The 27,476-nt window shown below is 38.3% G+C and overlaps 1 protein-coding gene across 2 annotated transcripts in view; it reads right to left on the minus strand.

Moving 5' to 3' along the window:
• Positions 1 to 27,476, minus strand: part of F8 (coagulation factor VIII) — a 218,037-nt gene that overhangs the window by 146,277 nt on the left and 44,284 nt on the right. For both annotated transcript variants that reach the window (XM_063634645.1, XM_055269168.2), the window contains 5 exons: positions 23,110 to 23,178; positions 20,597 to 20,713; positions 4,945 to 5,166; positions 2,024 to 2,285; positions 1,568 to 1,739 (listed from right to left, as the gene is read on the minus strand). In XM_063634645.1, coding sequence (XP_063490715.1) covers positions 1,568 to 1,739; positions 2,024 to 2,285; positions 4,945 to 5,166; positions 20,597 to 20,713; positions 23,110 to 23,178 — 842 coding nt within the window. The remainder of the gene's footprint in view (positions 1 to 1,567; positions 1,740 to 2,023; positions 2,286 to 4,944; positions 5,167 to 20,596; positions 20,714 to 23,109; positions 23,179 to 27,476) is intronic.

Below are 27,476 nucleotides of genomic sequence, written 5' to 3' on the forward strand. Positions count from 1 at the left end.
TGAAGAAAAATTGTACAAGAATAGCTAATAAAAATTTTGAAGAAGTACAATGAAAGAAGATGTCATACAGATATCAAACATATCACAAAGTTGAAGTCATTAAAACAGTGTGGTAACAGATTAGTTAAGGAGAATTAAAAATCCCAGATTTTAGCAATTTAGTATATGATAAAGAAGACATTTTCAAATTATGAAGAAAGGATTGGTTGTGTCAGCTGCCATCTGGGAAAATTTCTATTTGAATTATGCACTACATCCAAAAGTAACTTCCAGGGCAATTAGATTGCTCACTGTAAAAATAAAGCTATATAAGTAAGAGAATAAAATATAAACTATTTTTGTAATGTCTTGGGGGTGGCAAAGACATTCTCAGGCAGAAAACATAAGTGAAAAAGATCCAGAGGAATATAAATGAAAAGATTGATAAAAGATAGGAGGTTTTGGCTATATAAAGATCAAAAACCTTTGAAGGACAAAAAATATCATAAAGGAGTTAAAGTACAAGTGACAATGTGAGGAAAACATTTGAAAGATAAATAACAATGTGTCAATATCCATAATCTATAAAGGCCTTTTACAAATACATAAGCAAAAGATGACTGATCAAATAGAAAACTGGACAAAATTTACAAGCAGGCAATTCACAGAAAGGAGTTATACAAATAGCCAACAAACATGAAACAATATACAATTTGACTACTAACCAGGGAAATGCAAATAAAGACAACATATAAACATTTTGCTCATCAAATTGGAAAATTTTCTGAAGGTTTATAATATATGTTGTTGGCAATGATGTGGGGAAAAGGGCAGTCATATACTTATGGTAGGGGATACAAATTGGTACAAAATTGCTGAAAGTCAGTTTGGCAGTATGTAACAAAACTCCACATCTAAAAACCAGTGTTCTTCATGACATTCTTCAGTAGCTGAATTTATGAAACCAACAACCTATCTTCAAATTTCTTGTGAAGAAAATAAACCCTTATTTATTTAAACCACTGTCCATTGAGTATTCTGTTACTTACACCATACTCATTCTTAATATCCTAGATCAGGGGCAAGCAAGCATTTTTTGGAAAAGACTGGATAGTAAGTACTCTAAAATTTGTGAGCCCTATCTAGCCTCTGTCACATATTCTCTTCCTCCTCTGCCTTCTCCTCCTCTTCCTCCCATCCTCTTTTCTTTTCTTTGCAATATTTTAAAATTGTAAAATCTCATCTAAGCTCATGGACTGTTCAAAAGCAGGCCACAAGTCAAATTTTGTTCATAGGCCGTAGTCTGCTGACTCCTATATGACATAATTAATGGAGAAAGATCTGGAAGGATATGTATCAAAGTCTAAGCAGTATTTCACAGGAGTGTCGAGTTTAATGGGTGACATTAAATTTTTATTCTATACACTCAAACTTTAAATACATACAATCAGCTATTATTTGTGTAACATTTATAGCTTTTAAAAGATCATGTCCATTGGAGACAAGGTGAATTATGAAGTATTTTAGAAACTCAAAACTCTCCAGACTTTTTCTTCTTACCTGACCTTAAATCTTTTCCTCAACTTACCAACAGTGTGTCTCCAACTTCCCCATAAAGTAAAGGTCCCAAGATCCCTGATTCATGCTGAATAGCTTCACGAGTCTTAAAGGTTTCATCTGTGTATGCCATAAATCGGACTTTTTTGTACTTCCTACCAATCCGCTGAGGGCCATTTTTCAAATATTGACTTTTATAACTTCTGTATAAGAGAAAAAAAGGTGAGAATTTGGGAAGAAAAATTCTAGGTAGGCTCAAATCCAACTCTAAAACAGCTTATATGATTCAATCAAGGCAAGGAGTGAGAAAAATACAAGCTTCTCAGCTGCTTAGCTATGTTAGTTTCCAAATGTTAATACCCTTGCCATTTGTTTCCATACCTGTACCTAACCTTAAACATGGATTCAGGATTTGTTGGTCTGAATAACTGGTAAGAACTTTTTGAGTATGGGGAAGAGAGAGTACCAATAGTCAAAAAGTGTTTACCTGTCATCAGGGGCGAGGACTGAGGGAGCATAGTCCCAGTCCTCCTCTTCAGCAGCAATGTAATGTACCCAGGTTTTAGGATGCTTCTTGGCAACTGAGCGAATTTGGATAAAGGAAGGAGAGTTGTCATCATCAAACCTGACCACATCCATTTCAGAATCAGTAAGATCATCATCATAGTCTTCCGCTTCTTCATTATTTTTCATTCGTAGTTGGGGTTCCTCTGGGCAGCTGTCTACTTTGACATAAGCTTCCATGCCATCTGGAGTCAGACAAACCAAACAATGTCAGAGTGTCTTGCTATATTAGGCTGTTGTATACCAGAGACTAGGTAATTTATAAAGAAAAGAGATTGAATTGGCTCATGTTTCTGCAGGCTATATGGGAAGCATGGTGCTGGCATCTGCTTGGCTTCAGGGAGGTCTCAGGAAGCTTACAATCATGGGGGTAGGTGAAGGGGGAGGAGACATGTCACATGGTGAAAGCAGGAGCAAGACAGAGAGTGCAAGTTGCCACACACTTCTGAATGACCAAATATCATGAGAACTCACTATCATGAAGACAGCATCAAGCCATGAGGGATTCAGCCCCATGATCCAAACATCTGCCACCAGACCCCACCTCCAGCATTGGAAATTACAATTCAACATGAGATTTCAGTGAAGATAGATATCCAAACCATATCACTTGCCTTAACTTTTATGACTTCTTTCTCTCTTATTAGGCCTTCCAGGCTCTCCCCTAAGTACCCTCCTTTCCACATCACTATCCCTTCTTGCCACAAATCATTGATTTAATAATGGCTTATTGGGAAAAATGTTAGTGTAGACATAAACTTTAAGACATGTTCCAAGTTCATAAAACCATGACAAGATACAACTTAAAATCAAGGAGATATATATTTTAAGAGCATGTCTGCCTGTGAATAGTTGTAAACCTTATGACAAATCTATTCAACATTCTCAGTCTCATCTTTATGCTTTGTAAAATGGATAATAATAATTCCTGCCCTATTTATACCACAGGGCAATTTTGAAGATCAAATACTTATAAGAAGGGAGACCTGTTTACTTGCTTATGAGGAACAGGGCAGGTTTTAGGAGCAGCAAACAACTAGTCTGGGGTTCATGTAGCCTTAAACATAATTCAGTCTGCATCGAAAAACAAAGTGTTTTGTCTGAGGTTCAATAAGATAAAGCATTTTTTTCTGAAAAATAAAGATTAAAATTGCTGGATAGAATCTGTGAAAAGGAAAAAAACAAAACAAAAAATAAACTGAATCAGGGTCTAACTGGACAATGATTGATTGACAATGATCATATACAAGACCTCTGTGCCTGCAAGAATGTTGTTTGTGCATCAACTTCCTGTTACTCATTCAGTATGACACTTTTTGTCCACTAAGGTCTTGTCAAAATTCCATAAATATTATGTGACACGTGGGGAAAAGAGATTTCTATTCTTAATCACTACAGAAGACTATAAACAAGGTCACTAATAGAACATAAAGGGGAAAATGGTGGATACATGGCAAGATCAAATCTCTTTTCTAAGTCAACCAAGGAACCTGAGGAGAAGGTTAATATGAGAGTAATAGGAAGAAAGAAATGCTATTAAATATAAAAGATTAGGCCTCTCCAACATTTTTCTCCAATAGCTCTTGCTATGGTTTGAATGTCTGTCCCCTCCAAAACTCATAATGAAATTTAATTATCATCATGATGGTATTGAGAGGTGAACATATAAAAGGTGTTTTGGTCATAAGCGTTCCACCCTCATGAATGGACTAATGCAGTTATCTGGGGAAAGGGTTCATGGGAGTGGATTTGTTATCACAGGAGTGAGCTCACCCTCCTTTTGCTCTCTCTCTCTCTCTCACCCTTTCTTTGCCCTTTTGTCATATAATGCCTTCCACCATGTTAAGGCCTTTGCTAGTTGCTGGCAACTTGATATTGGGCCTCCCAGCCCCCAGAAATGTGAGCCAATAAATTTCTGTCCATTATAAATTACCCATTCTGTGGTATTCTGTTATTGCAGCACAAACTAAGAGACTTCAATGGCCACAAGAGGGGTAGAGAAAGAGGGTTATTAGGTTGATCCAAGATTAAGAGTTAGCAGAATAAATAGAAAAGTAAGGAAAACTGGGGTGAAATGATGATGCAATCTGAATTTGCACAACTAGCAGTTACAAATAAAGTTACATTAACAATAATTTAAAACTGTAGTTACCATCGTCCTAATTTGCTTACACAGAACCTTTGACTCTTTGCAAAGTTCCCACCAAATAGTCCCTTCAATCCCATGTTACTTCTCCTAAAATTCACTAGCTCCTGACCTGCCCTCAGTTTCACAGGTGTCTCTCATCTACTGCCAGGTATCTACAGAGTGCCTCTAGCTGTCTGGTGTCTGAAGTCAAGCTCTACAATAGCCTGTCATATTTGCTATTTACTGCTCTGGGCATTACTAATGATATAGTGGAGCCCTTACAGTTGCAATCTGGGCAATGCCTTTTTTTCCGTTTCCCTAGATTTCTCCAAAAAAAAAAAAAAAATCTCTTCAGCTACAACCTGCAGTTCCTCTCTCCATAATATTGGAGTGTAGTTAATGGGATAAGGCTGAGAAACCAAGGGCATACTATTCTCCTCATTTTCCCACCTCAATCATCCATAAGCCATCTTTTCTCCATCACAGACATTTAACTAAAAATCCGTGAGTCCTACTAATACTCAAGCCCTTTTATAGTCAAGGTAAAAACTTTACACTGGAAGCTAGAAACTAGGGGATCGTGGTTGAGGTCTAACATAGTAACTCTATAATGTCCCCTTCAGCAACACACTATATTCCTGTACATTGTCCAGTAAATTCTATTAAAAGTAGGACTGGATATTTATAATATTCATTTTAAAGATCCAAGCTATTACCATGTTGGTGGGAAGAGATATGACAAAACAGTAGAAACTGTCCAAGGTCCATCAAGAGTGTTTGAGCAGTAAGGAAAGTTATTGGCGAGATTTCCAAGGACGCCTGGCGATGGTTCCTCACAAGAAATGTGTGACCTTCGAGGAATATTGAGTGCACTTCAGGAGTGGTGCCCATTCCAATCACATGCCAATAGACTGATTTCCTGTGGCATCCAATCAGACCTGTAAAGTAGGAATAAGACACCTACGGCTAAGAAGTAGAGAATTTGAAATGGAAAACACTTGCTAGGACAGAATGGACAAATTGACCTTAGACACTTTATTGCTACCTTGACTTGTAAACAAATTTATCAAGAATATTGGGCTACTGTCAAACCAACAGCTCTTGCCAAGGTCACCAATCACCATCATGCTGCTAAATCCAATGGACATTTTTCATTCTTTATTTGCACCTGTTGACCATTCATTCCTGTTTAAAACTCTCTCTTCCCTTGGCCTCTGTGCCAACATCTCTCTGGGTTTTTTTCTCCTACTTCTCAGACTGCTCCTTCTTCTGTCTCCCCTCCTGACCTCTTCTGGAACTCCAGGCTCATACAGCCAATCACTTTCTCAACATCTCCACCTAGATCTCTCAAAAAACCCACATGTTCAAAACCGAATTTACAATTTTCATCACTGCATTATCTTCCAGAGTTTTTTATAACAGTGAATGGCAGCATCCTGCATTTGAATATGCAAGCGAGAGTTATCCTTGTTACTATTCTCATCTCCCATATGCAATTTGACACTGACCGGGGCAATATAATCAGTAATAGCTAATACTTATTGAGCCCTTGTTTTATGTCAAGCACTATCCAAAGTATTTTACAAGTTTTAATTCATTCATTACTCATAACAACCCTATGAATGTAGAAACCATTATCATCCATATCTTGCAGGAGAGGAAACGGATGCCCAGAGAGGTTAATTAATTTGCTCAGTATTTGAACCCAAGGAGTCATGTGTTCAGATCCCACACTGGTAACTACAAGGGCACAGCTGCCTCCTATTTTGGCCCTAAAAGCTTTCAAATGTATCTATTTTTTCACTGTTACTGCTACCACTATCTTAATCCAAGCTACCATTATCTCGTCTGAGCTACTGATAAACTTTTTTTACAGGTCTCCCTATAGCTGGTCATATTCCCCTCTAAGACTTTTACCCACAAAGAAACTGGTGTACTATTTCTGCATTCCAGATCTGATTGTAGTATCTGCCAGCCGAAAGCCCACTGGAGGCTGTCATTCCACATAGAATAAAGTCCAGACTCTCTACTAAGGACTAGAAGGCCCCAATAGGTTTGATTCCTAATACCTCTAACAGCTTCATCTCACATTGCCTCATTTTCCCAGTTTCAAGCTAAGTTCAAGGGGTACTTGCTTAGGGAAGCCTTCTCTGATTCCCCAGTCTAGGTCCGATTCCTGTATTACAGGCTTACATAGAATTATGTAATTTTCCTTCAGAGTAATGGTCAGTTTGTAATTTTGTATGTATTATTATGCTTATTTGACTACAATCTGTCTCTCCACTATAAGGTATGTGAGAACAGGAACTTGCATGTTGTTAAAATTAATTTCTTTTTTAATTATAAAATTATGCATGTTTATTATCAAATTATTGAAAAATACAGAAAAGAACTAAGGAGAAAACATCCCCCTCATACTTCATTATTCTCTTGGGTTGCTGAATCTCCCAAATTCCTCTTTTATGTAGTTTCTGGTTTTACTATAGTACACATTCTGTGACTAGTAAGGCCCTCTATATATGAAAATGTCTTTTTTCTTCCCCCAAAATTGATTAATAGTTTGACTAAAAATTCTAGGTTCAAAATAATTTTTCCCTTAGATCTTTTACAATATTGCTTAATTATATTGTCAGTTTAATTCCCATTCTTTTGTATGCATCCTGTTTCTCTCAGAAGAAGCTTTAAGTATCTTCTCTTTGTGCTCTGAAATGCCACAATGATAATTTTGTGTGGGGGTCTTTTTATTTATTCTAATGGGCAATTTTATTTTTTTAACTGTATTACTTTTTATTGACACATAAATAATTGTACAAATTTATGGGTACAATGTGATGTTTCAATACATGTATACATTGTGTAATTATTCAAATCAGGGTAATCCATCACCTTAAATGTTTGTCATTTCTTTGTTGTGAGACCATTCAAAATCCTCTCTTCTATTTGAAATATACAATATATTATTGTTGGCTATTGTCACCTTACTGTGCAATAGGGTACCAGAACTTATTCCTTCTATCTACCTGTAACATTGTACCCATTGACCAACCTCTCCCCATCTCCCACTTCCCCCTTATCTTCCCAGAATCACTAATCTTAACTAGTATGAGATCAAATTTTAAAGATTGTACATAGGAGTGAGATCATGGAGTATTTGTCTTTCTCTGCCTGGCTTATTTCACTTAACATAATGTCCTCCAGGCTCATCCACGTTGTTGCAAATGACAGGATTTCATCTTTTTTAAATGGATGAATAGTATTCCATTGTGTATCTATGCCACAGTTTATCCATTCATCCATTGATGGGCATTTAAGTTGATTTTATATCTTGACTATTGTGAATAATGCTGTCATAAACATGGGGATGCAGATGTTTCTTCGACATACTGATTTCATTTCTTTTTGGTGTATACCCAGTAGTGGGATTGCTAGAAAATAGGATAGATCTATTTTTAATTTTTGAGGCATCTCTATACCATTATCTCTAATGGCTTAACTAATTTATATTCCCACCAACAGTGTATAGGAGTTTCTTTGTCTCCACATCCTTGCTAGCATTTGTTATCTTATTGTCTTTTTTATCATAGTCATTCTAACAGGGGTAAGTGATATCTCATTGTAGTTTTGATTTTAATTTTCCTGATGGTTAGTGATGTTGAGCATTTTTCATATACCTGTTGGCCATTTGTATGTCTCTTTTGGAGAAATGTCTATTCAGGTCTTTTGTTCATTTTTAATAGGATTATTTGGATTTTTGCTATTGAGTTGTTTGAGTTCCTTATATATTCTAGATATCAATCCCTTGTCAGATGTATAATCTGCAAATATTTTCTCCCATTCTATAGGTTGTCTCTTCACTCTGTTGATTGTTTCCTTTGCTGTGCAGAAGCTTTCTAGTTTGATGTAATCCAGTTTCTTTCTTTTTCTTTATTTTTGCTTTTGTTACTCATGATTTTGAGGTCTTGTCTAACAAATTCTTGCCCAAATTGATGTCATGAAATGCTTACACTATGTTTTCTTCTAATAATTTCACAGTTTCAGGTCTTAAATTTAATTCCTTAATCTATTTTTCTTTTCTTTCTTTCCTTTTTTTTGAGACAGAGTCTCACTCTGTTGCCCAGGCTGGAGTGCAATAGCACGATCTAGGCTCACTGCAGCCTCCACCTCCAGGGTTCAAGTGATTCTCCTGCCTCAGCCTCCCAAGTTGCTGGGACTATAGGCATGCCACCACACCTGGCTAATTTTGTATTTTTAGTAAAGACGGAGTTTCACCATGTTGGCCAGGCCGGTCTCAAACTCCTGACCTCAAGTGATCTGCCTGCCTTGGCCTCCCAAAGTGCTGGGATTACAGGCATGAGCCACTATGCCTGGCCTATTTGACTTTCATACATGGTGAGAGATAGGGGGTCTAGGTTCATTCTTTTGCATATGGATATCCAGTTTTCCCAGCACCATTTATTGAAAAGACTGTTCTTTACCCATCATGTGTTCTTGCCAAGTTTGTAGAAAATCAGTTGGCTTTAAATGTTTGGGTGTATTTCTGGGCTGTCTATTTTGTTCTATTGGTCTATATGTCTGTTTTTATGTTAACACAATGTTGTTTTGGTTACTATAGCTTTGTAGTATAATTTGAAATCAGGTAATGTGATGCCTCCAGGTTTATTCTTTTTGCTCAAGACTTCTTTGGCTATTTGGGATTTTTTGTGGTTCCACACAAATCTTAGGATTGTTTTTCTATTTCTGTGAAGAATGACATTGGAATTTTGATAGGAATTGCATTGAATCTGTAGATTGCTTTGGCTTTAATAATATTAATTCTTCAATCCATGAACATGAAATATCTTTCCATTTATTTGTGTCTTATTAAATTTCTTTCATCAATATTTTATAGTTTTCATTATAGAGATCTTTCACTTCCTTGGTTAATTTATTTCCGGATATTTTTTGTAGCTATTGTAAACGTGATTGCTTTCTTGATTGTTTTTTCAGATTGTTCACTGTTGGCATATAGACATTATTGTATGTTGATATTGTAGACTACAAGTTTACTACATTCATTTATTAGCTCTAACAGTTTTTTGGTGTAGTTTTGGTGGTTTTCTATATATAAGATCATGTCATCTGCAAACAGGGACAATTTGTTTTTTTGTTTTTGTTTTTGTTTCAAGACAGTGTTTCACTCTGTTGCCCAGGCTGCAGTGCAGTGGTGTGATCACTCTGTGATTCTCCTGCTTCAGCCTCCCGAGTAGCTGGGACTATAGGAGCGCACCACCATGTCTGGCTAGTGTGTGTGTGTGTGTGTGTGTGTATTTTTAGTAGAGATGGGGTTTCACCATATTGCCAGGCTGGTCTCGAACTTTGGACATCAAGTGATCTGCCCGCGTTGGCCTCCCAAAGTTCTGGGATTACAGGCATGAGCCATTGAGCCTGGCCAAACAGGGACAATTTGACTTCCTTCTTTCCAATTTGGATGTCTTGCCTAATTGCTCTGGCTAGGACTTCCAGTACTGTGTTGAATAGAAGTGGTGAGAGTGTATATCCTTGTCTTATTCCAGTTCTTAAAGGAAAAGCTTTCAAATTTTCCCCACTCAGTTTCATCTTGTTTGCAGGTTTATCATATAGGTATGTTCCTTCTATACTTTGTTGAGAGTTTTTAATCATGAAGGGATATTGAATTTCGTCAAATGCTTTTACTGTGTCTATTAAAATGATAATATAATTTTTGTCCTTCATTCTTAATTTGCATATATTAAACCATCCTTACATCACTGGGATAAATCCCACCTGATCATGGTAAATGATCTTTTAATGTGCTGTTGAATTCTATTTCTAGTATGTTGTCGAGGATATTGGCCTGTAGTTGTTTGTTGTTATTGTGCCCTTGTCTGGTTTTGGGATCTGGATAATGATAGCCTCCTAAAATAATTTTGGAAGAGTTTCTTCCTTTTCAATTTTTTGAATAGTTTGTGAAGAATTGTTATTAGTTCTTTAGAGGTTTGGTAGAATTCAGCAGTGAAGCCATCAGGTACTGAACTTTTCTTTGATGGCAGACTTTTTATTTTTGCTTCAATCTTGTTACTCATTGTTGATTTGTTCAAATTTTCCATTTTTTTCTTGATTCAACCTTGGTAGGTTGTATGTGTCCAGGAATTTATCCATTTCTTCTAGGCTTTTCAATTTGTTGGCATATAGTTGTTCATAATAGTTTCTTATAATTCTTTGTATTTCTGTGTTATCAGTTGTAATGTCTCCTTTTTCATGTCTGATTTGTTTCTGTTTTTCTTCTTTATTTTCACTTAGTCTGGCTAAAAGTTTATTGACTTTGTTTATCCTTTCAAAGAACTAACTAACTCATTATACTGATCTTTTGTACCTTTTAGTTTCTATTTTGATTATTTGTGCTCTCATCTGTATTCATTCATTTCTTCTAATAATTTGGGGTTTTGTTTGTTCTTGTTTTTCTAGTTCCATGAGATGCATAATTAGGTTGTTTATTTGAGATTTTTTTTGATGTAGGCATTTAACTTTTCTTTAAGGACTACTTTTGCTGCATCCCATAAGTTTTGGCATGTTATGTTTCCATTTTCATTTGTCTCAAGAAATGTTTTAATTTCTCCTTTAATTTCTTCATTGACCCATTGTTTGTTTAGGGTCATGTTCTTTAATTTTCATGTATTTGTACAGTTGTTCCTCCTGTTGTTGATTTATAGTTTTATTCCATTATTGGCAGGAAAAAAATACTTTATTTTAAAAAAGTTAGTTAAGACTTGATTTGTGGCCTAATGTATAATCTCCTGGAGAATGTTCAATGTGCAGTTGAGAAGAATGTGAATTGTGTAGCTGTTGGATGGAATGTTCTGTAAATGTCTGTTTGCTCCATTTGGTCTACAGTGCAGTTTAAGTCCAGTGTTTCTTTGTTGATATTTTGTCTGGATGATCTGTCCATTGGTGAAAGTGGGGTGTTAAAGTTTTCTACTATTATTTCATTGCTGTCTTCATTTCCCTCTTGGTCTATTAATGTTTGCTTTATATTAGATTGGTGCAAAAGTAATTGTAGTTTTTGCCCTTACTTTTAATGAGACTAGAAAATACAAGGATCAAATATTAATATATTTAGGTGCTCCAGTGTTGGGTGTATACATATTTATGCTTGTTACATTCTCCTGTTGTATTAACTTCTTTACTATTATATAATGGCCTTGTTTGTTAATTTTTTGTTTTGATGGAATCTCGCTGTGTGCCCAGGCTGGAGTGCAGTGGTGCAATCTCGACTCACTGCAGGCTCCACCTCTCGGGTTCACGCCATTCTCTTGCCTCAGCCTCCCGAGTAGCTGGGACTACAGGCAACCGCCACCACGCTTGGTTAATTTTTGTATTTTTAGTAGAGATGGAGTTTCACCATGTTGGCCAGGCTGGTCTCGAACTCCTGACTTCAGGTGATCCACCCGCTTCAGCCTCCCAAAGTGCTGAAATTACAGGCATGAGCCACCACGTCCAGCTGTTTGTCTCTTTTTATAGTTTTTGACTTGAAGTCTATTTTAACAGATATAAGTATAGCTATTCCTGCTTTCTTTTTGTTTACATTTGCATGGAATATCTGTTTCTATCCCTTCGCTTTCAGTCTATGTGGGTCCTTACAGGTAAAGTCTTTCTCGTAGGCAGTATATAGTTAGATCTTTTTTTAAAAAAATATTCATTCAGCCGCTCTATGTCTTTTAGTTGGAGAATTTAACTCATTTGTATTCAAGGTAATTTTTGATAGGTAAGAACTTGGTAGTGCCATATTTTTACTTGTTTTCTAGTTGTTCCTTTGTTCCTTCCTTCCTCTCTTAATCTCTTCCCTTGTGGTTAAGTGATTTTTCTATCAGTATGTTTTAATCCCTTGCTTTTTATTTTTAGTGTAGCTATTATAAAAATTTTTGCTTTGTAATTACCATGAGGCTTACACAGAATACCTTATAGTTACAACAAGTTAGTTTGAACTGATAACAACTTAATTTTGATTGCAAGAAAATTTTTTTAAAAATCTACTCCCAAATTTTGTGTTTTTGATGTCATCATTTACATCTTTTTATATTGCTTATTCTTTAACAGGTTATGGTAATTATTTTTATGTGTTTTGTTTTTTAATCTTCCTACTAAGGATATAAGTGATTTATGTTCTACAATTACCATGTTAGAGAATTCTGAATTTGTCAGGATACTTACTTTTACCTGTGAGTTTTATACCTTCAGATGTTTTCATGTTACACATTAGGACCTTTTTCTTTCAGTTTGAAAAACTCCCTTTAGCATTTCCTGTAAAGCAGATCAGGTTGCCATGAATTTCCTCATTTTTTTTGTCTGAAAATATTTTTATCTCTCTTTCATTTATGAAGGATAATTTTGCTGTGTACAGTATCCTTGGCTGGCAGGTGTTTTTTTTTTTTTTTTCTCTCATTCTCTCCTGGCTTCTAAAGTTTCTGCCGAGAAATTCACAGTCTGATAGTGGCTCCTTTATAGGTGACTATATGCTTTTCTCTTGCTGTTTTTAAATTTTTCTCTTTGACTTTTGATAGTTTGACTATAATGTGCCCTGGAGAAGACCTTTTTGCATTGTATTTATTTGGGTATTTTTGAGCCTTCTTTATCTGGATGTCTAAATCTCTTGGTAGACTTGGAAATTTTTCATCTAATATTTCATTAAATAGGCTTTCTAACCTCTTCATTTTCTTTTTCCTTCTGGGACACTGAAGATTCAAATATTTGGTCACTTTATAGTGCCTAATATGTCATGAAATCTTTGCTCATTTTTTTATTCTTTTTTCTTTATTTTTGTCTGATTGGGTTATTTCAAAATATCTGTATTTCAGTTCTGATACTCTTTTGCTTGGTCCAGTCTATTGTTGAACCTTTCAAACGTATTTTGTATTTCATTCAATGAATTATTTGGTTCTAGAATTTTTGTTTGGTTCTTTTTTGATATCTATATCTTGGGTAAATTTCTCTTTCATATCCTCAATTGTTTTTCTGTGTTCTTTGTATTTTTTTTCAGAATTCTCTTGTGTCTCACTGAGTTTATTTAGTATCAAAATTTGGAATTATTTTTCCAGGATTTCATAAATTTTTAAAGAGATGTTGGCCAGTTTACTTAAAAACCAAAGGTCACATATACTGTTTTGCTTGTAAACTATGATTTTCTTATTTTGTGGATACATAGTAGGTGTATATATTTATGGAATACATGAAATGTTTTGATACAGGCATGTGATGTGAAGCAAACACATCATGGAGAATGAGGTATCTATACCCTCAAGCACTTATCCTTTGAGTTATTAACAATCCAATTACACTGTTTATTTTAAAATGTACAATTAAGTTATTATTAACTGTAGTCACCATGTTGTGCTATAAAATAGCAGGTCTTATTCATTCTTTCTACTTTTTGTACCCATCTTAAGTTTTTTTTATTTGGATCTCTTGATACAGAATTCTTGTGCTCCTTTGGAGTGTCATAGTTTCTTGATTTTTCATGCTTCCTGTGTCCTTACATTGATATCTGCACATCTGGTATAATAATCACTTTTTCCAATTTTTAAAATTTGCTTTTATAGGAAAGAACTTTTTCCTGAAGATATATCTGTGGTGTTGCTTGGGTAGAGCACTTTGGTTTTGTTTCTGGGTGAATGTAGTAGCCTCTGTACAAGACTCTAAACAGCATCAGTGATATTTGTGATTTTCTCAATGGCTTAGGGTGTGGTTATTAGTGAAGGCTGTGGCGAAGTTTTACTGAGAACTGGGATGCCAGGTAGGCCTGTCTTCAGGCCCCAGTGGTGGCAGCAGTGGGCTGAGTGTGCTTGTCTTTGGTGTACCATAGTGGCATATGATTGCACTGGTTTTAGGTCCAGGCAGGTTGATTTGTGGGCCTCCAAGTGGTTTACTTGGGTGCCAGAATTGGTATTGATGGATCACGTGGGTGGGTGGGTTCTCAAGTTCCTGAGCAGCAAAGTGGCACGATTGATGGCAATCGTAGTAATGAAACAACCTGAATCTCAAGTGGTCTGTGCTGGCGTTGGTGGTGGCTGCTATGGATTGCATGGGCCAGTCCCCAGACCCTCAAGTGGTGCATGCAGTGAGTGCTAACTGTGGCAGTAGGGCAGGTTGAGTGGGCCTGACCTCAGACCCCAGGAGGTGCTCAGGTGCCACCAGTGGTGGACAGGGCTAAGTGATCCCTAGGCGCCTGGATGATATGCTTGGGTACTGGGGGCAAGTAGAGCTGGGCTAGGTGAACCTGCCCTCAGACTCCTTGGTAGTGTGTGAGGTGCTGGTTGTGCTATGCAGGGGTAGGGTGATACCCAGGTCACTAGCAAAATGCTTAGGTTGGGGTGCAGCAGTAGCTGTGCTATAGCCCTGCTCTTGGTGAAGGTGGGGTTGCCTTCTCAGGGAGCAGCTGTAGGCAGGCAGCTTGGGAGCACAAGGTTCACTAGTGTTTTGGCCCCACAGCAGCCTGCAGCAGCAGTGGTTGTAAGTGGTGGAATTTGTTCTTGGAATTTGTGAAAATGCATGGGCACTCCTCTGCTGGGTGGGGCAGGATCACTGCTCAGGGCTCCTGCCTAAGTCACGGCCATCATAGCAGGGCAGGATGTGTGGACTGTGCTCTCAAAATGGTGCTGTGCTGCAGCTGCTTGGTAGAATTGCAGAACCCAGCGTGAGCTCTCTGTTGCAATGCCTTCACATGGTCTTTAGGCAACTCCCTATGCTAGTCTCTGTGCTGTCAAGGAATAAGGGGCTCTCCTGCGGCTAGGATTGCAAGAGTCTTTGGTGAAAATGAGGAACACTAAGGGTCTCTTACCTTTTTCCCACATTAGGAAGTTGTTCCAGACTCCCAGCCAATCCCAGGCAAACAGGCCTGATTTCTCTCTCCTCCCTTGCTTTCAATGCTTCCTGTCACTTCTCTGTTGAATTCCGGTGTTCTCTCTTAGATGACCTATTCAAAGTATAATTATCTACTTGCTACTTTGGCTCCTCTCCATGGAAGGGATGAGCACTAGATGCATCTAGTCAACTATCCTGAAGCCCCGCCAATTGTATTTTTGGAAAGACTGTCTTTGAGCTTGCTGATCCTTTCTTCTGCCTGATCAATTCTGTTGCTGATGTCCTGTATTGCATGTGTCATTTTTTATTATACTTTTCAGTTCCAGGATTTCTCTCTGACTTTCTTTATTCCTTCAATTTCTCTGTTAAATTTCTTTGATAAATTTCTGAATTGTTTCTCTGTGTTTTATAAAGGTTTGTTGAGTTTTCTTAAAATAGCTATTTTGAATTCTTTGTCTACCAGATCATTCACCTGCATGTCTTTAGGATTAGTCATGGGCATGATATTTTGTTCATTTGGTGAGGCCATCTTTCTTAGGCTATTCTTATTCTTTGTAGATATGCATCCCTGTCTACACATTAAAGAATCAGGTATTTATTCTCATGTTCACAGTCTGGGTTTGTTTGTGACTGCTCTATTTCAGTGAGCTCATTTAGAAATTGAGTGGGGCTGAGTGTGGTGGCTCATACTTGTAATCTAGCACTTTAGGGGGCTGAGGCTGGAGGATTGCTTTAGGTCAGGAGTTCGAGACCAGCCTGAGCAACATAGCAATACCCCAATATCCACACACACACACGCACAAAACCCAAAAATTTAGCCAGGCATAGTGGCACACACCTGTAGTCCCACTCTGGAGGCTGAGGTGGGAAGACCGCGTGAGCCCAGGAGTTCGAGAGTGCAGTGAGCTATGATCGCACCACTGCACTCGAACCTAGGCAACAGAGACCATATCAAAAAGAAAGTGAATGGACTGACTGTTGTATTTCCTTTTAGCACTAGAGGGCGCCCTAAGCCCAGGTTAGCCGCAAGTCTCATGCTGGCTCTGCTACTGATGCAGTGTCCAGCCTGGATGGGCCCATGGGAGATCCACAGAGGGCACCCAGGCCATACGGGAGAGCCGGTCAGGCTCTCAAGTCCACAGGATCTGTGAACCATGCTTCCCACGGCCTGGTGTGGGAAGTGGTTGTAAGTGGTGGAATTTGTTCTTGGAATTTGTGAAAATGCATGGGCACTCCTCTGCTGGGTGGGGCAGGATCATTGCTCAGGGCTCCTGCCTAAGTCACGGCCATCATAGCAGGGCAGGATGTGTGGGCTGTGCTCTCAAAATGGTGCTGTGCTGCAGCTGCTTGGTAGAATTGCAGAACCCAGCGTGAGCTCTCTGTTGCAATGCCTTCACATGGTCTTTAGGCAACTCCCTATGCTAGTCTCTGTGCTGTCAAGGAATAAGGGGCTCTCCTGCGGCTAGGATTGCAAGAGTCCTTGGTGAAAATGAGGAACACTAAGGGTCCATCTTCAGGTCTCCATGAGGAACACAAGGTCTCCGTCTTCAGGGATGCAGAGCCACTGCCAAGTTCTGCTTGCTTGCTGCCACTAGCCTCGCCCCCTTGCTTCGTCCATAGCTGGCCTCAGGTGGTTCAATCCAGTTGATACTCGCAGTGCTCCCCATGAGCTGATGCAGGAGTGAGTCTCCTATAGAAGGACCTAGGATGGTGGAGAAGCCAAATGTCTGCCTCCGGCTCACTTTTTTTCCGGTGTAAAAACCGTGGGTCCATGGTGACTTTCCGCCTGTGGTACTGCAGTGGCTTGCGGGTGGGGTCTCACTCATAAAGAACCAATCCCCTTTACGTCCAACTATGGTTTTACTCGTCTTTGCAGTCCAAAAGGGCTTCACAGTCTTGCTCATAGGTTGGGGTTTTCTTAACTCTTCTGAAGGTAATTTCACGCATCAAGTTGTTAACTTGATGTTTCTGTGAGGAGATTATTGCTGAAGAGTCCTATTCCACCACTTAGCTCCACTCAGCATGCACTATTTAATTTAGCCATCTGGAGATGAAGGCCTGGGAAGAAAACAATAGAAGCCCAAACCCCTCTCCTCAACCTTTATCTAGTAGACCACAGTGTCCTTATAATTCAGCAGTCAGCACCTTTTCTGATAAACGCCAGATGGAAGAGATGCATATATAAGGAAGGGTATGTGGGAAGGGGCATGGGGCCAGCCACTCTCCAGGAACCTCCATGTGTTCAGCTACTCAGAAGCTCCTGATGGGCAATTTTAATATGAATATTTATCTCTTTTAATTCTTATCATTTTTCTATCAGTTCTTGATGTTAAAATCTGCTTTAAAACATACAGTTGACTCTTGAACAACACAGGTTTGAACTGCATGAGTCCACTTATATGCAGTTTTTTTTCAATAAATATACTGAGACTTTTTGGAAATTTATGACAATTTGAAAAAACTTTCAGATGAACCACATAGGGTAAAAATATCAAAAAAATTAAGAAAAAGTTAGGTATGTTATGAATGCAAAAAATATATGTAGATGGCCGGATGCAGTGGCTCACACTTATAATCCCAGCACTTTGGAAGGCCAAGGCGGGCAGATCACGAGGTCAGGAGTTCAAGACTGGCCTGGCAAACATGGTGAAACCCCGTCTCTACTAAAACTACAAAAATTAGGTGGGCGTGGTGGCACATGCCTGTAATCCTAGCTACTTGGGAGGCTGGGGCAGGAGAATCGCTTGAACGCAAGAGGTGGAAGTTGCAGTGAGCTGAGATTTTGTCACTGCACTCCAGCTTGGGTGACAGAACAAGACTCTGTCTCAAAATATATATATATATATATACTTTGGGAGGCCAAGGCGGGCGGATCATGAGGTCAGGAGATCGAGACCATCCTGGCTAACACAGTGAAACCCCGTCTCTACTAAAAATACAAAAAATTAGCCGGGCGAGGTGGCGGGTGCCTGTAGTCCCAGCTACTCGGGAGGCTGAGGCAGGAGAATGGCATGAACCCCGGGGGGCGGAGCCTGCAGTGAGCCGAGATCACGCCACTGTACTCCAGTCTGGGCGACAGCGAGGCTCCGTCTCAAAAAAAAAAAAAAAAAAAAATATATATGTATATGCACTTATATATACATATATATGTTGATAATAGACTATTTTATCATTTATTACCATAAAATATACAAAATTCTATTATAAAAAGTTGAAATTTATAAAAACTTACATACTTACAACCATACATGGCACCATTCCCAGTTGGGACAAATGTAAACAAATGTAAAGATCCAGTATTAAATCGTAACTGCATAAAATTAACAGTAGTAGCCATCTCCTATTGTTATTGTGGTGAGCTCAAGTGTTGCAGGCATCCGCTTAAAACTCTGCATGATGCTAATGATCTCTGCATAAGCATTTCATCTCTCCATAAACTTTGAATGATACTTGGGACCCATATAAAGTGCCACTAATGATGCTGGATGTACTCCCAAGAAGCAGAGAAAAGTCATGAGTGTACAAGAAAACACTGAATTTCTTGATATGTATAGATTGAGGTCTGCAGCTGTGGTTGCCCACCATTTCAGACTGATGATTCATCTTATAAATAGATGAGAAACTTATGTTGTCTACAAATACAGTACAGTATTGTAAATGTATTTTCCCCATGCTTTTTTAAATAACATTTTCTTTTGTCCAGCTTACTTTATTGAAAATATGCAGTATATAATACATATACAAAATATTTGTTGTTTATGTTATTGATAAGGCTTCTGGTCAACAATATGTCATTAGTACTTGAATTTGGGGGGAGTCAAAAGATATACATGGATTTTTGACTGTGCAGGGAGTCAGTACCCCTAACCCCCACATTGTTCAAGGGTCAACTATATTCTCAACCACATTTTGTTTGACCTTATGAAAGATTTTATCTATTCTTAGTACTTTCTATTGAGTTTCTATTTTGACCATTGTGTTTCTAATTTTTACGTTTTGTTATGATTGTTTTTCATAGAATCCTATTGTTACTTTATTTTTAAATTTCTTTTTATTGATGTAAAATATACATGTATAATTTGCCATCATTACCAGTTTTAAGTGTACAGTTCAGTGGTATATATACACAATGGAATACTATTTGGCCATAAAAAAGAATATTTTCATTTGCATCAACATAGGTGGTGCTGGAGGGCAATACCACATGTTCTCACTCATGTGTGGGAGCTAAAAGAGTGGATCTTGTGAAAATAGAGAGTAGAATCGTGGTTACCATAGTCTGGGGTGGGGAGGGTGGGGGTGATGAAGGTGCCAGTTGGGACAAATGTAAACAAATGTAAAGATCCAGTATTAAATCGTAACTGCATAAAATTAACAGTAGTAGTCATCTCCTATTGTTATTGTGGTGAGCTCAAGTGATGGGATTACAGGTGTGAGCCATCGCGCCCAGCCACCTCAGCTCTAGTAAGTGGTCAGAGCCCTGCCTGTCCCAAGTGGGTGAGGTCCCAAAGGGATTATCTTAGCAGTATTGGAAGGCCAGCTAGTGATTCATGCCAAGGTGACCTGCAGGATAAACCTGCTACAGCATGGTGCTGCTGCACGGCCATTCTGAATTTGCATGTCCTTTGGCGAAGTTATAGAGCAGAATTTCCAGGGCTGGGGATGGTAGCCCTTCCTCCCTCATTTGTCTCTGCCTGTACTCTGGGATATTTCTGCCTTCAGACAGTCATGATGTTTTCTGTGGGTTAAGGCAAGGACAAATCTCCCCCCAGGGAACCCAAGAAGGTGGAGAAGCTGGTTGAACACCTCAATGTCACTTTTTCCAGTGTAGAAACCATGAGTTGAGGGGAGATTTTCCATACACTTGGTGCTGGGCAGAATGGGAGGAAGGAGAGTCATGGATGTGGAAGTCTGATTCTCAAAGATTTTTCACTTCTCTGTGGCTCCGGGAACTGTCTCATCCTCACATGTGAGCTCTGGGTTGTTGTTGGTATAGATATTGGTGCTGTATGTTTGGTTTTGGTTTTCTGTGGGAGGGAGTAAAGCCAACCTGCCTCTATGCCCCTATTTTAAAACTGGAAGTCATCTTATTGTTACTTTATTGATGCAGTATCTTCTTGAATCTTTATGAAAATAGTAGTAAGAGCTTCTGATGAGTTCTGTTCTGAACCATAGATTTTTTTATTCTGGGATTATTATTTTCTTTGTTCATCTTTACATATCCCTTCCATATTTTAGGTTCTTTTTAAATGTCTGTTCATCCTTGGTTGCCCACTCACATTTAAGAAAAGGAAAGAAAAATCTGACTGTGGGCTGTATGTACATGGGTAAGCCTTCATTTTCAGGTGACCAAAAGAGGAATTGCCTACTATACATTAAGATCCCCAGAGGCCAGAGATCTTAAAGTATTCAGTGGGCTATATCCTCTGGGATGCAGAGCTGTTTGTGAACTGGAGTACAGAACTCTGCTGCTGAATTTGGAAGACCCTGAGGATTGTTGAGCAGGTGCGTACATACCTGGCAGAGACCTGTTTACATAACCATTGACTGTGTGCATTTTAGGCCAGGCCCGAGCAGATGCAGCATCCCTATCCTGCATCAAGGAGTTCTTTGTTTCTGAGTGCCAACTTTTCCCTGATGAGAGAGAAGGCAAAGATAGAGTCAGCTAAGTATGTCTCTCATGAATGACCGCCTCCCTTTTCTCCTTCCCCGCTCCCAGCATGCTCACACCTTAAGCATTTTTGTCAGCAAAGTAGGCACACAGCACTTATCCTCTCAAAGTCAGTGTGAGGGAGGGAGAAGATAATTATCTAAAGGCAGACATCCCTTGCTCGAACTGATATTCCCTCCCTCCATTTGTCCATGACAATAAGTGGGAACGGATAATAATAGAAGACAGAATTTTGGTTAGCTTGAGGCATCGGGATTCAGTTCTTTTTATTAGCTGAATTATTTAAAAGAAAGCTTATGAGAATCATCCTAGGGGCTGGGCGCGGTGGCTCACACCTGTAATCCTAGCACTTTGGGAGACTGAGGCAGGTAGATCACTTCAGGTCAGGCGTTTGAGAGTAGCCTCGCCAACATGGTGAAACCCTATCCCTACTAAAAATAGACAAATTAGGCGGGCATGGTGGCATGTGCCTGTAATCTCAGCTACTCAGGAGGCTGAGGCGGGAGAATCACTTGAACCTGGGAGGTGGACGATGCAGTGAGCCAAGATTGTGCCACTGCACTCCAACCTGGGCAACAGAGTGAGACTTGATCTCAAAAAAAAAAAAAAAAAAAAGAAAGAAAGAAAAAGAAAAAAGAAAATTGTCCTAGGAAAAAGGCTGTCTGTCAGTCCCTGTCTCTGTTATAATTGCTTCATCCCAGCTTATATGATTGTCTCTGAAATTGATAAGGGCTGAAGCTCTGGAAATACGATTGAACAGTGACTCCCTGGAGTTACCCCTTTGTCCTTCAACAACTTTATGAGGCAGCCATTCATTTGTTCATTCATTCAAACACATATTTATTTAGCACTACTGATTATAGGCACTGATGATAGAGAGGAAGATACAGCCTCTGATTTCAAGGTGCTTACGCTCTAGCTGGAATAGTCAGAGAAGCTGATAATTATAATAAAGAGTAAAGAGTGATAGAATAAAGATGAGAGTAGGGTGTTATAGGGAGCAGAGAGGAGAAGAAATTTCACTTTGCTTGAAGGGAAAAAGATATGAGATCAAAGAAGATAAATATTAAATAAGTAAAGTAGAAAATACTGATATAGTATGATAAGGAGTAAGCTCAAGATGCTGTGGAAATATAAGCAGGCATCTAATTCAGACTAGAGGTCATCCTGGGAGAAGGAATTAAGGAAGGGGATAACTGAAGTAAGTCAGACTTAAAGAAAAAGGAGAAGCTTACTTAATGTAAAGAGGGAGACAGATTTTTCTAGGCAGAGGGAACTGCATAAGCAGAGGTCTCATGCAAGAAAAAGCATTACATGTTTGGGTGACATGGAAGATAAGGCAGGAAATGGAACACAACAAGGCTGGAAATGTCACCAGGGAATAGATAATGCATTTTGCACTACACCTTGAAATTGAATTATTTTATTTGTTTTGTTGTTTGAGATAGGGTCTGGCTTTATCACCCAGGCTGGAGTACAGTGGCGCAATCACAGCTCACTGCAACCTTCACCTCCTGGGCTTAAGTGATCCTCCCACCTCAGCCTCCCAAGTAGCTGGAGTACAGGTACCTGCCACCATGACCGGCTGATTTTTTTATTCTTTTCTAGAGATGTGGTTTCTCCCTGTTGCCCAGGCTGGTCTCAAACTCCTGGGCTCAAGCAATCTGCCCACCTCAGCCTCCTAAAGTGCTGGGATTACAGGCATGAGCCACCGAAACTGGCAAACTGAAATATTTTAGAGGCTAGAGTGACAAGATCAGATACTCACTTCAGTAAGCTTCCTTTGAGAGCTATGAGACAGATCATGAGGGCCTCAATTAAGAAGATGGCAATGTAAATTGATAAGGGGGCGAGAAGAATATTATGTTATTGTTACATCAGGAGGAGGAGGAGGAGGTGGAGGCACTAACACTATTGAGTGAAATCACTATTGTGATTTCACACAGTGCTCTAGGTTACTTAAATGAAATCACTCAGCACTCACAACAATCTTATGAAAAAATGTACTATTATTTCCGTTTAGGAAACTGAGACACAGAGAGGTTAAATAACTTGCCAAAGGTTGTGCACTTAATAATAGATGAAGATAAGAGAAAGTATTTAGAAAGTAGAGCCCAAAGTATTTGTTGACGGTCTTAATGAGGGAGATGAGGCCAGTCCATTATCCAGATCCTCTGTCTTCTTACCTGGCAGCCAGCGGAACTGAGGTTACGTTTCGTTTCCTTGGAATTCATTTTTAACCCCATCTCCTTCATTCCTGAACAGTAATGTAATTTATGATCTTTCTATAATCACCTCCTCTTAATAGTAGCAGAGGATTTCTTTCAGGAATCCAAAATTCAGATTAAGACTCACTAACCTTCATCAAATACAGCAAAAAGTAGTACAAATTTGTGCAAGGTCTGTGTCTTTTCATTGGCCAGACTCCCTGAAAAAGAAGTGAGAACACTTATCTTCTATTTAAAAAATCTCATTGTAGGAAATTGTCACTAGGAGGAGACACTTCTTCATCAGTTACTTGACAGTAAGAACAAATGTAGTCTTCTGTCTCTTGTTAACTTTGCTTTGATGTCAGGTCTCCTATACCAGTGTTTCTAAAACTATCTGGAGCAAAGAATTTTTTTATTTCAACTCTGATGAAGACCACTACTTGTGTAAAATATGATAAAAATGAATTACTAAAGAAAAAAATTAAAAACATTTACAAAATACAAGCCCTCATACACTGTGTGATAATAGTGAAATTATAGATAATTTCTGTTACTCTTGTAACTTTTCATACTTCTGCAATTGTAAATTAAAAGTTTTGAGTAAAATAACAATTGTCCATATTAAACATCTATACTCATGATATTTTTTTCAATAGCCCACAGTGCTTCTAATTATACTCACATTTTAAATGAATTCCGTGTATATCAATAGCTAAAGTTTTTAATGGAACAAACTAGTCTGTTTCATGCTTTAACTGTTGAGTTTATTGGCTATCTTTCTTAGCATTATATATTTTTTTAATTTGACTGGGAACTTTTGTTTGCAGGCTTATTTTGCGTAGAAGGATTTTTTGTTTATGACATTTTGCCGTTCTTTCTCTCTCTCGCACCCTTAATGCTTAGAAATAAAAATTAGCTTGGACTAAGAAAGCAACAATATGTGTGCTGCTACTCATCAGGCTGGGATAAGAGACATAGATAAAGCTAACAGCAGAGTTAACAACACCATTTCTCCCAAGGACACATTGCCACTGTATAAACTCACTGAACGCCAACTATTTGCTTTGATTATCTCTTGCTTTCTTACTCAATTGAGTTGTTTGTTCTCTGAATTCACAGCCTGCCAGAAATGTTTGAACTAACAGCAACAAGAATGAAACATCTCATTCTTTCCTAGGTCATCTAAATTACTTTCACACAAAGAAGCAGCTCAATTTAAAGCTCAAGCTTCAGGTAAGGGGTGCCTTGACTTAACATTTCATGTCTATGTTAACTTTTTAGTTAACCAGGACACTTCACAGTCTAGACCTCACGGTTATTTCTTGACACACAACTCTACTTTGCTTCATTTAAATATCACCTAACCTCCACCCTTCCCCAAAATTCTTTACTAACTCTATACAGTATTTCCCTTTGTTTAGGGAGGTGTCCACAGTCTCTTGTTGCCATGAGCCAATAAATCTGACTTTGTTGAACTATAGTGATCTTTGCTGTCCCTTGTGATCATTGATTAATAAAAAAAGGATGTGTTCACTATTCTTTATCTTGCAAATCATACCCTAGAATGGAATTTTGGAGATACTGGCCAATGGAAACCTTGAGGATATTGCAGATTCGCCCACTGAACCGAGAAAACTTAGTTCAGTTCCTATTCTAGGACTGGGTTTGCTTTCCCCTCTTCTAGGACCCTGAGTTTCCACAAAGCCATGGCCCTAAACAAAGAGTGAGCAGCAGCTGTGCTCAGCTCTCTTTCAAGTGAAGAAGAGCCCAACTCTATGATATGGGCGCTCAGTCCACCTGGTTCCAGGTCCTTCTGATGGGGAGCACTATTTATCCTTGCCATCCTGACTCCTTGGCTACCGCAGCTGGCTTCCTGACCCAGATCTCAGTTGGCCTGTAATTTCCACCCCTTTTACTACTCACAGTTCCTGTTCTGCTTCTGGTCCACAAATATTTATCTTCTCTTTCAGCTTGACCATGCCTATTCGATTTTCTCTATTTATGGTTTACCTATCTTTGCTGTTGGTTTTCAGCGAGGTTGGGGTTGAGGTGGAGGATGGAAAAATGGCTAAGTATGAAGACCCTGTGCCATCTTTACCAGAAGTACTGGATTAAAAACTTTAGAGACACGTTTAAAATACATATAAAGCTGTCTTAAAACATTCTAATTACTTTTATATAAATTTTCAATTATAGTGAAATTGACTTTTCTTTTTCTTTTGGTGTATAGGTCTATAACTTTTAACAAAGATATAAGCTCATGAAACCCCATCATCATCAAGATACAGATCCATTTCAATATCCAAAAAGAACTCCCTCCTGCTATCCCTCTATAGTGTACATCTAATTTTATAAGAAACTGCCAGAGACTGTTTCTCTACCAAGCAGCAAAACTGCCGTTCTGTTTTCCAGAATGGCTATACCATTGTGCATTGTGAAACTTTCTGTTGCTCTGAATTCTTGACAGCATTCTTGGCAATTTTATATTATTATTTTAGCTATTCTAATAGATACATCACTGTTGATTGAATTTGCATTTCCCTAATGGTTAATGATGTTGAACATCTTTTCATGTGTTTGTCCATATAACTCTTGTTTTATAAAAGAAACCATTAAAAGAATGCAAAAACAAACTGTAGAGTGGGAGAAAATATTTGCCAATCACATAACTAGGAAGGGACTTATATCCAAAATGAATTTCATATTCAGACTTCAGTTTCATCCCCAAGCTATCTCATTATATATGTGCAAATATTCCAATATCTGAAATCTGAAACGTTCTTGGTTCCAAGCATTTCAGGTAAGGGATACTCAATCAGTATTTTGCATGCAGATATTCACCTGTTTCAGCACTGTTTATTGAAGACACTATTCTTTCCCCTATTGAATGGTTTTGGCACTCCTGGCAAAAATCAGTGTTTTGATTACAGATTTGTACTACTTCAACTTTCTTCATATTCATGTTTGCATCATATATCCTTTTCCATCTTTATGCTGGTAACCTACCTATATCATTACTTTTGAAATGAGTTTCTTGTAAACAAAATATAATTGGTTCAAGCTTTTATATCCAGTGTGCTAATCTCTGTTTTTAATTGGTGTGTTTTAGCCATTTGCACTTAATATAAGTATTAATATGTTTAGATTTAAGCCTATCATTTTATTATTATTTTACTGCTTCTTCTCTCTGATTTTCATCTCTCCTTACTTGCCTTCTTTTGAGTTATTTGAACATTTTTGATAAACCATTGTAATTAGTTTATTGTGACTTTTTACTATGTCTCTTTGTATAATTTTTTATTGGTTGCTCTAGGGATTACAAAATACATACTTAACCTTTCACTATCATCTACTTAGAGTCAACATTTTACCATTTGAATTGGAATGAAGTTGAATGGACCATAAAGTTTTCCTTACCCTCCTCTTGTTATGCTATGATTCTTTTATGTATTATACCTACCATACATTAAAAAACCTATCTCACAATGTTCTATCTTTTCTTTCAGCCATCAGACATGTTTTAAGGAATTCTGTGGGCTGTAGTTTCAGATGAAAGTATGATTTCTCATATCCTGAGTTCAGTTTCATAGTCATAATTAATGAGAAAGTGCCAAAACCACAGTGTGTTATTTATGGGATGTAAAGGCTAATGGAACATGCTGAAGACTATGAAACTGAGATTTCCCCTCAAGCACCAGACTGGCCACTGGGTTGGACTCAATGGCACTGCAAAGGGTTTAAAACAGATCTGACACTGAAACTACATACCTGGATGTGTAGGTTGGGGGTGAATCCAGGAGTTAATTCACAACTTTATGGGTTTACTTTCCTGGGATCTTTTCTCTCTGTCATCTATAAACTTTCCAGTTCTGTGAACTCCCTTTTTTGGTTTTCTAACAAGAAGCTTCCAACTTCCACAACTACATCATAGCTAAGGTCAAGCAATGGAAGGGGAAAGACAGAGAGAAAAGTAATGTGCTTTTCCCCCAATGTCTTAGATCTGTAGCTGTACTGAATGAAGAATAATGTTCCCCTCCCTAAGTTTTTACTCCTGCAGGTTTCTGTTGCCAGCCACCGTCATTGTCACAGGCAACCTGGGACTGAAGCTTGAGAGAATGGTGGAAAAGAGGACAAAAACCCTAGGGGATTTCCCCTCCCATGCTCTCTGAGCATTTATAGTTACCTTTCCCACTCCTTGAAACCCTAGAGGGTTTGTCCTGGAGCTCTCTTTGCAACATAGTACTCACTTCCAAGTCTCCAGTTATGTTTTAATTCAGGTTAAGGAATACTAGAGTGAGGAAAAAGGTATACTCCCCACAAGTTTGGTAATACTTTGAATTCTAGTGTCTTTTCTCTATATACTTGTTCTATTTGCTTTTTAGAAATTTTTAAATATCTGGGCTTTGCATTTTGTCAAGGTTTTATAGTTAAGTTCAATGGGAAATAAAGGGTGGAGTGTGTTTATCCATTTTACTTGGAACTAGAACCTCTGTAGACTCTTTAGTTCAACTCTGTG

This window comes from Symphalangus syndactylus, chromosome X (assembly GCF_028878055.3).
Source record: "Symphalangus syndactylus isolate Jambi chromosome X, NHGRI_mSymSyn1-v2.1_pri, whole genome shotgun sequence".
NCBI lineage: Eukaryota > Metazoa > Chordata > Mammalia > Primates > Hylobatidae > Symphalangus > Symphalangus syndactylus.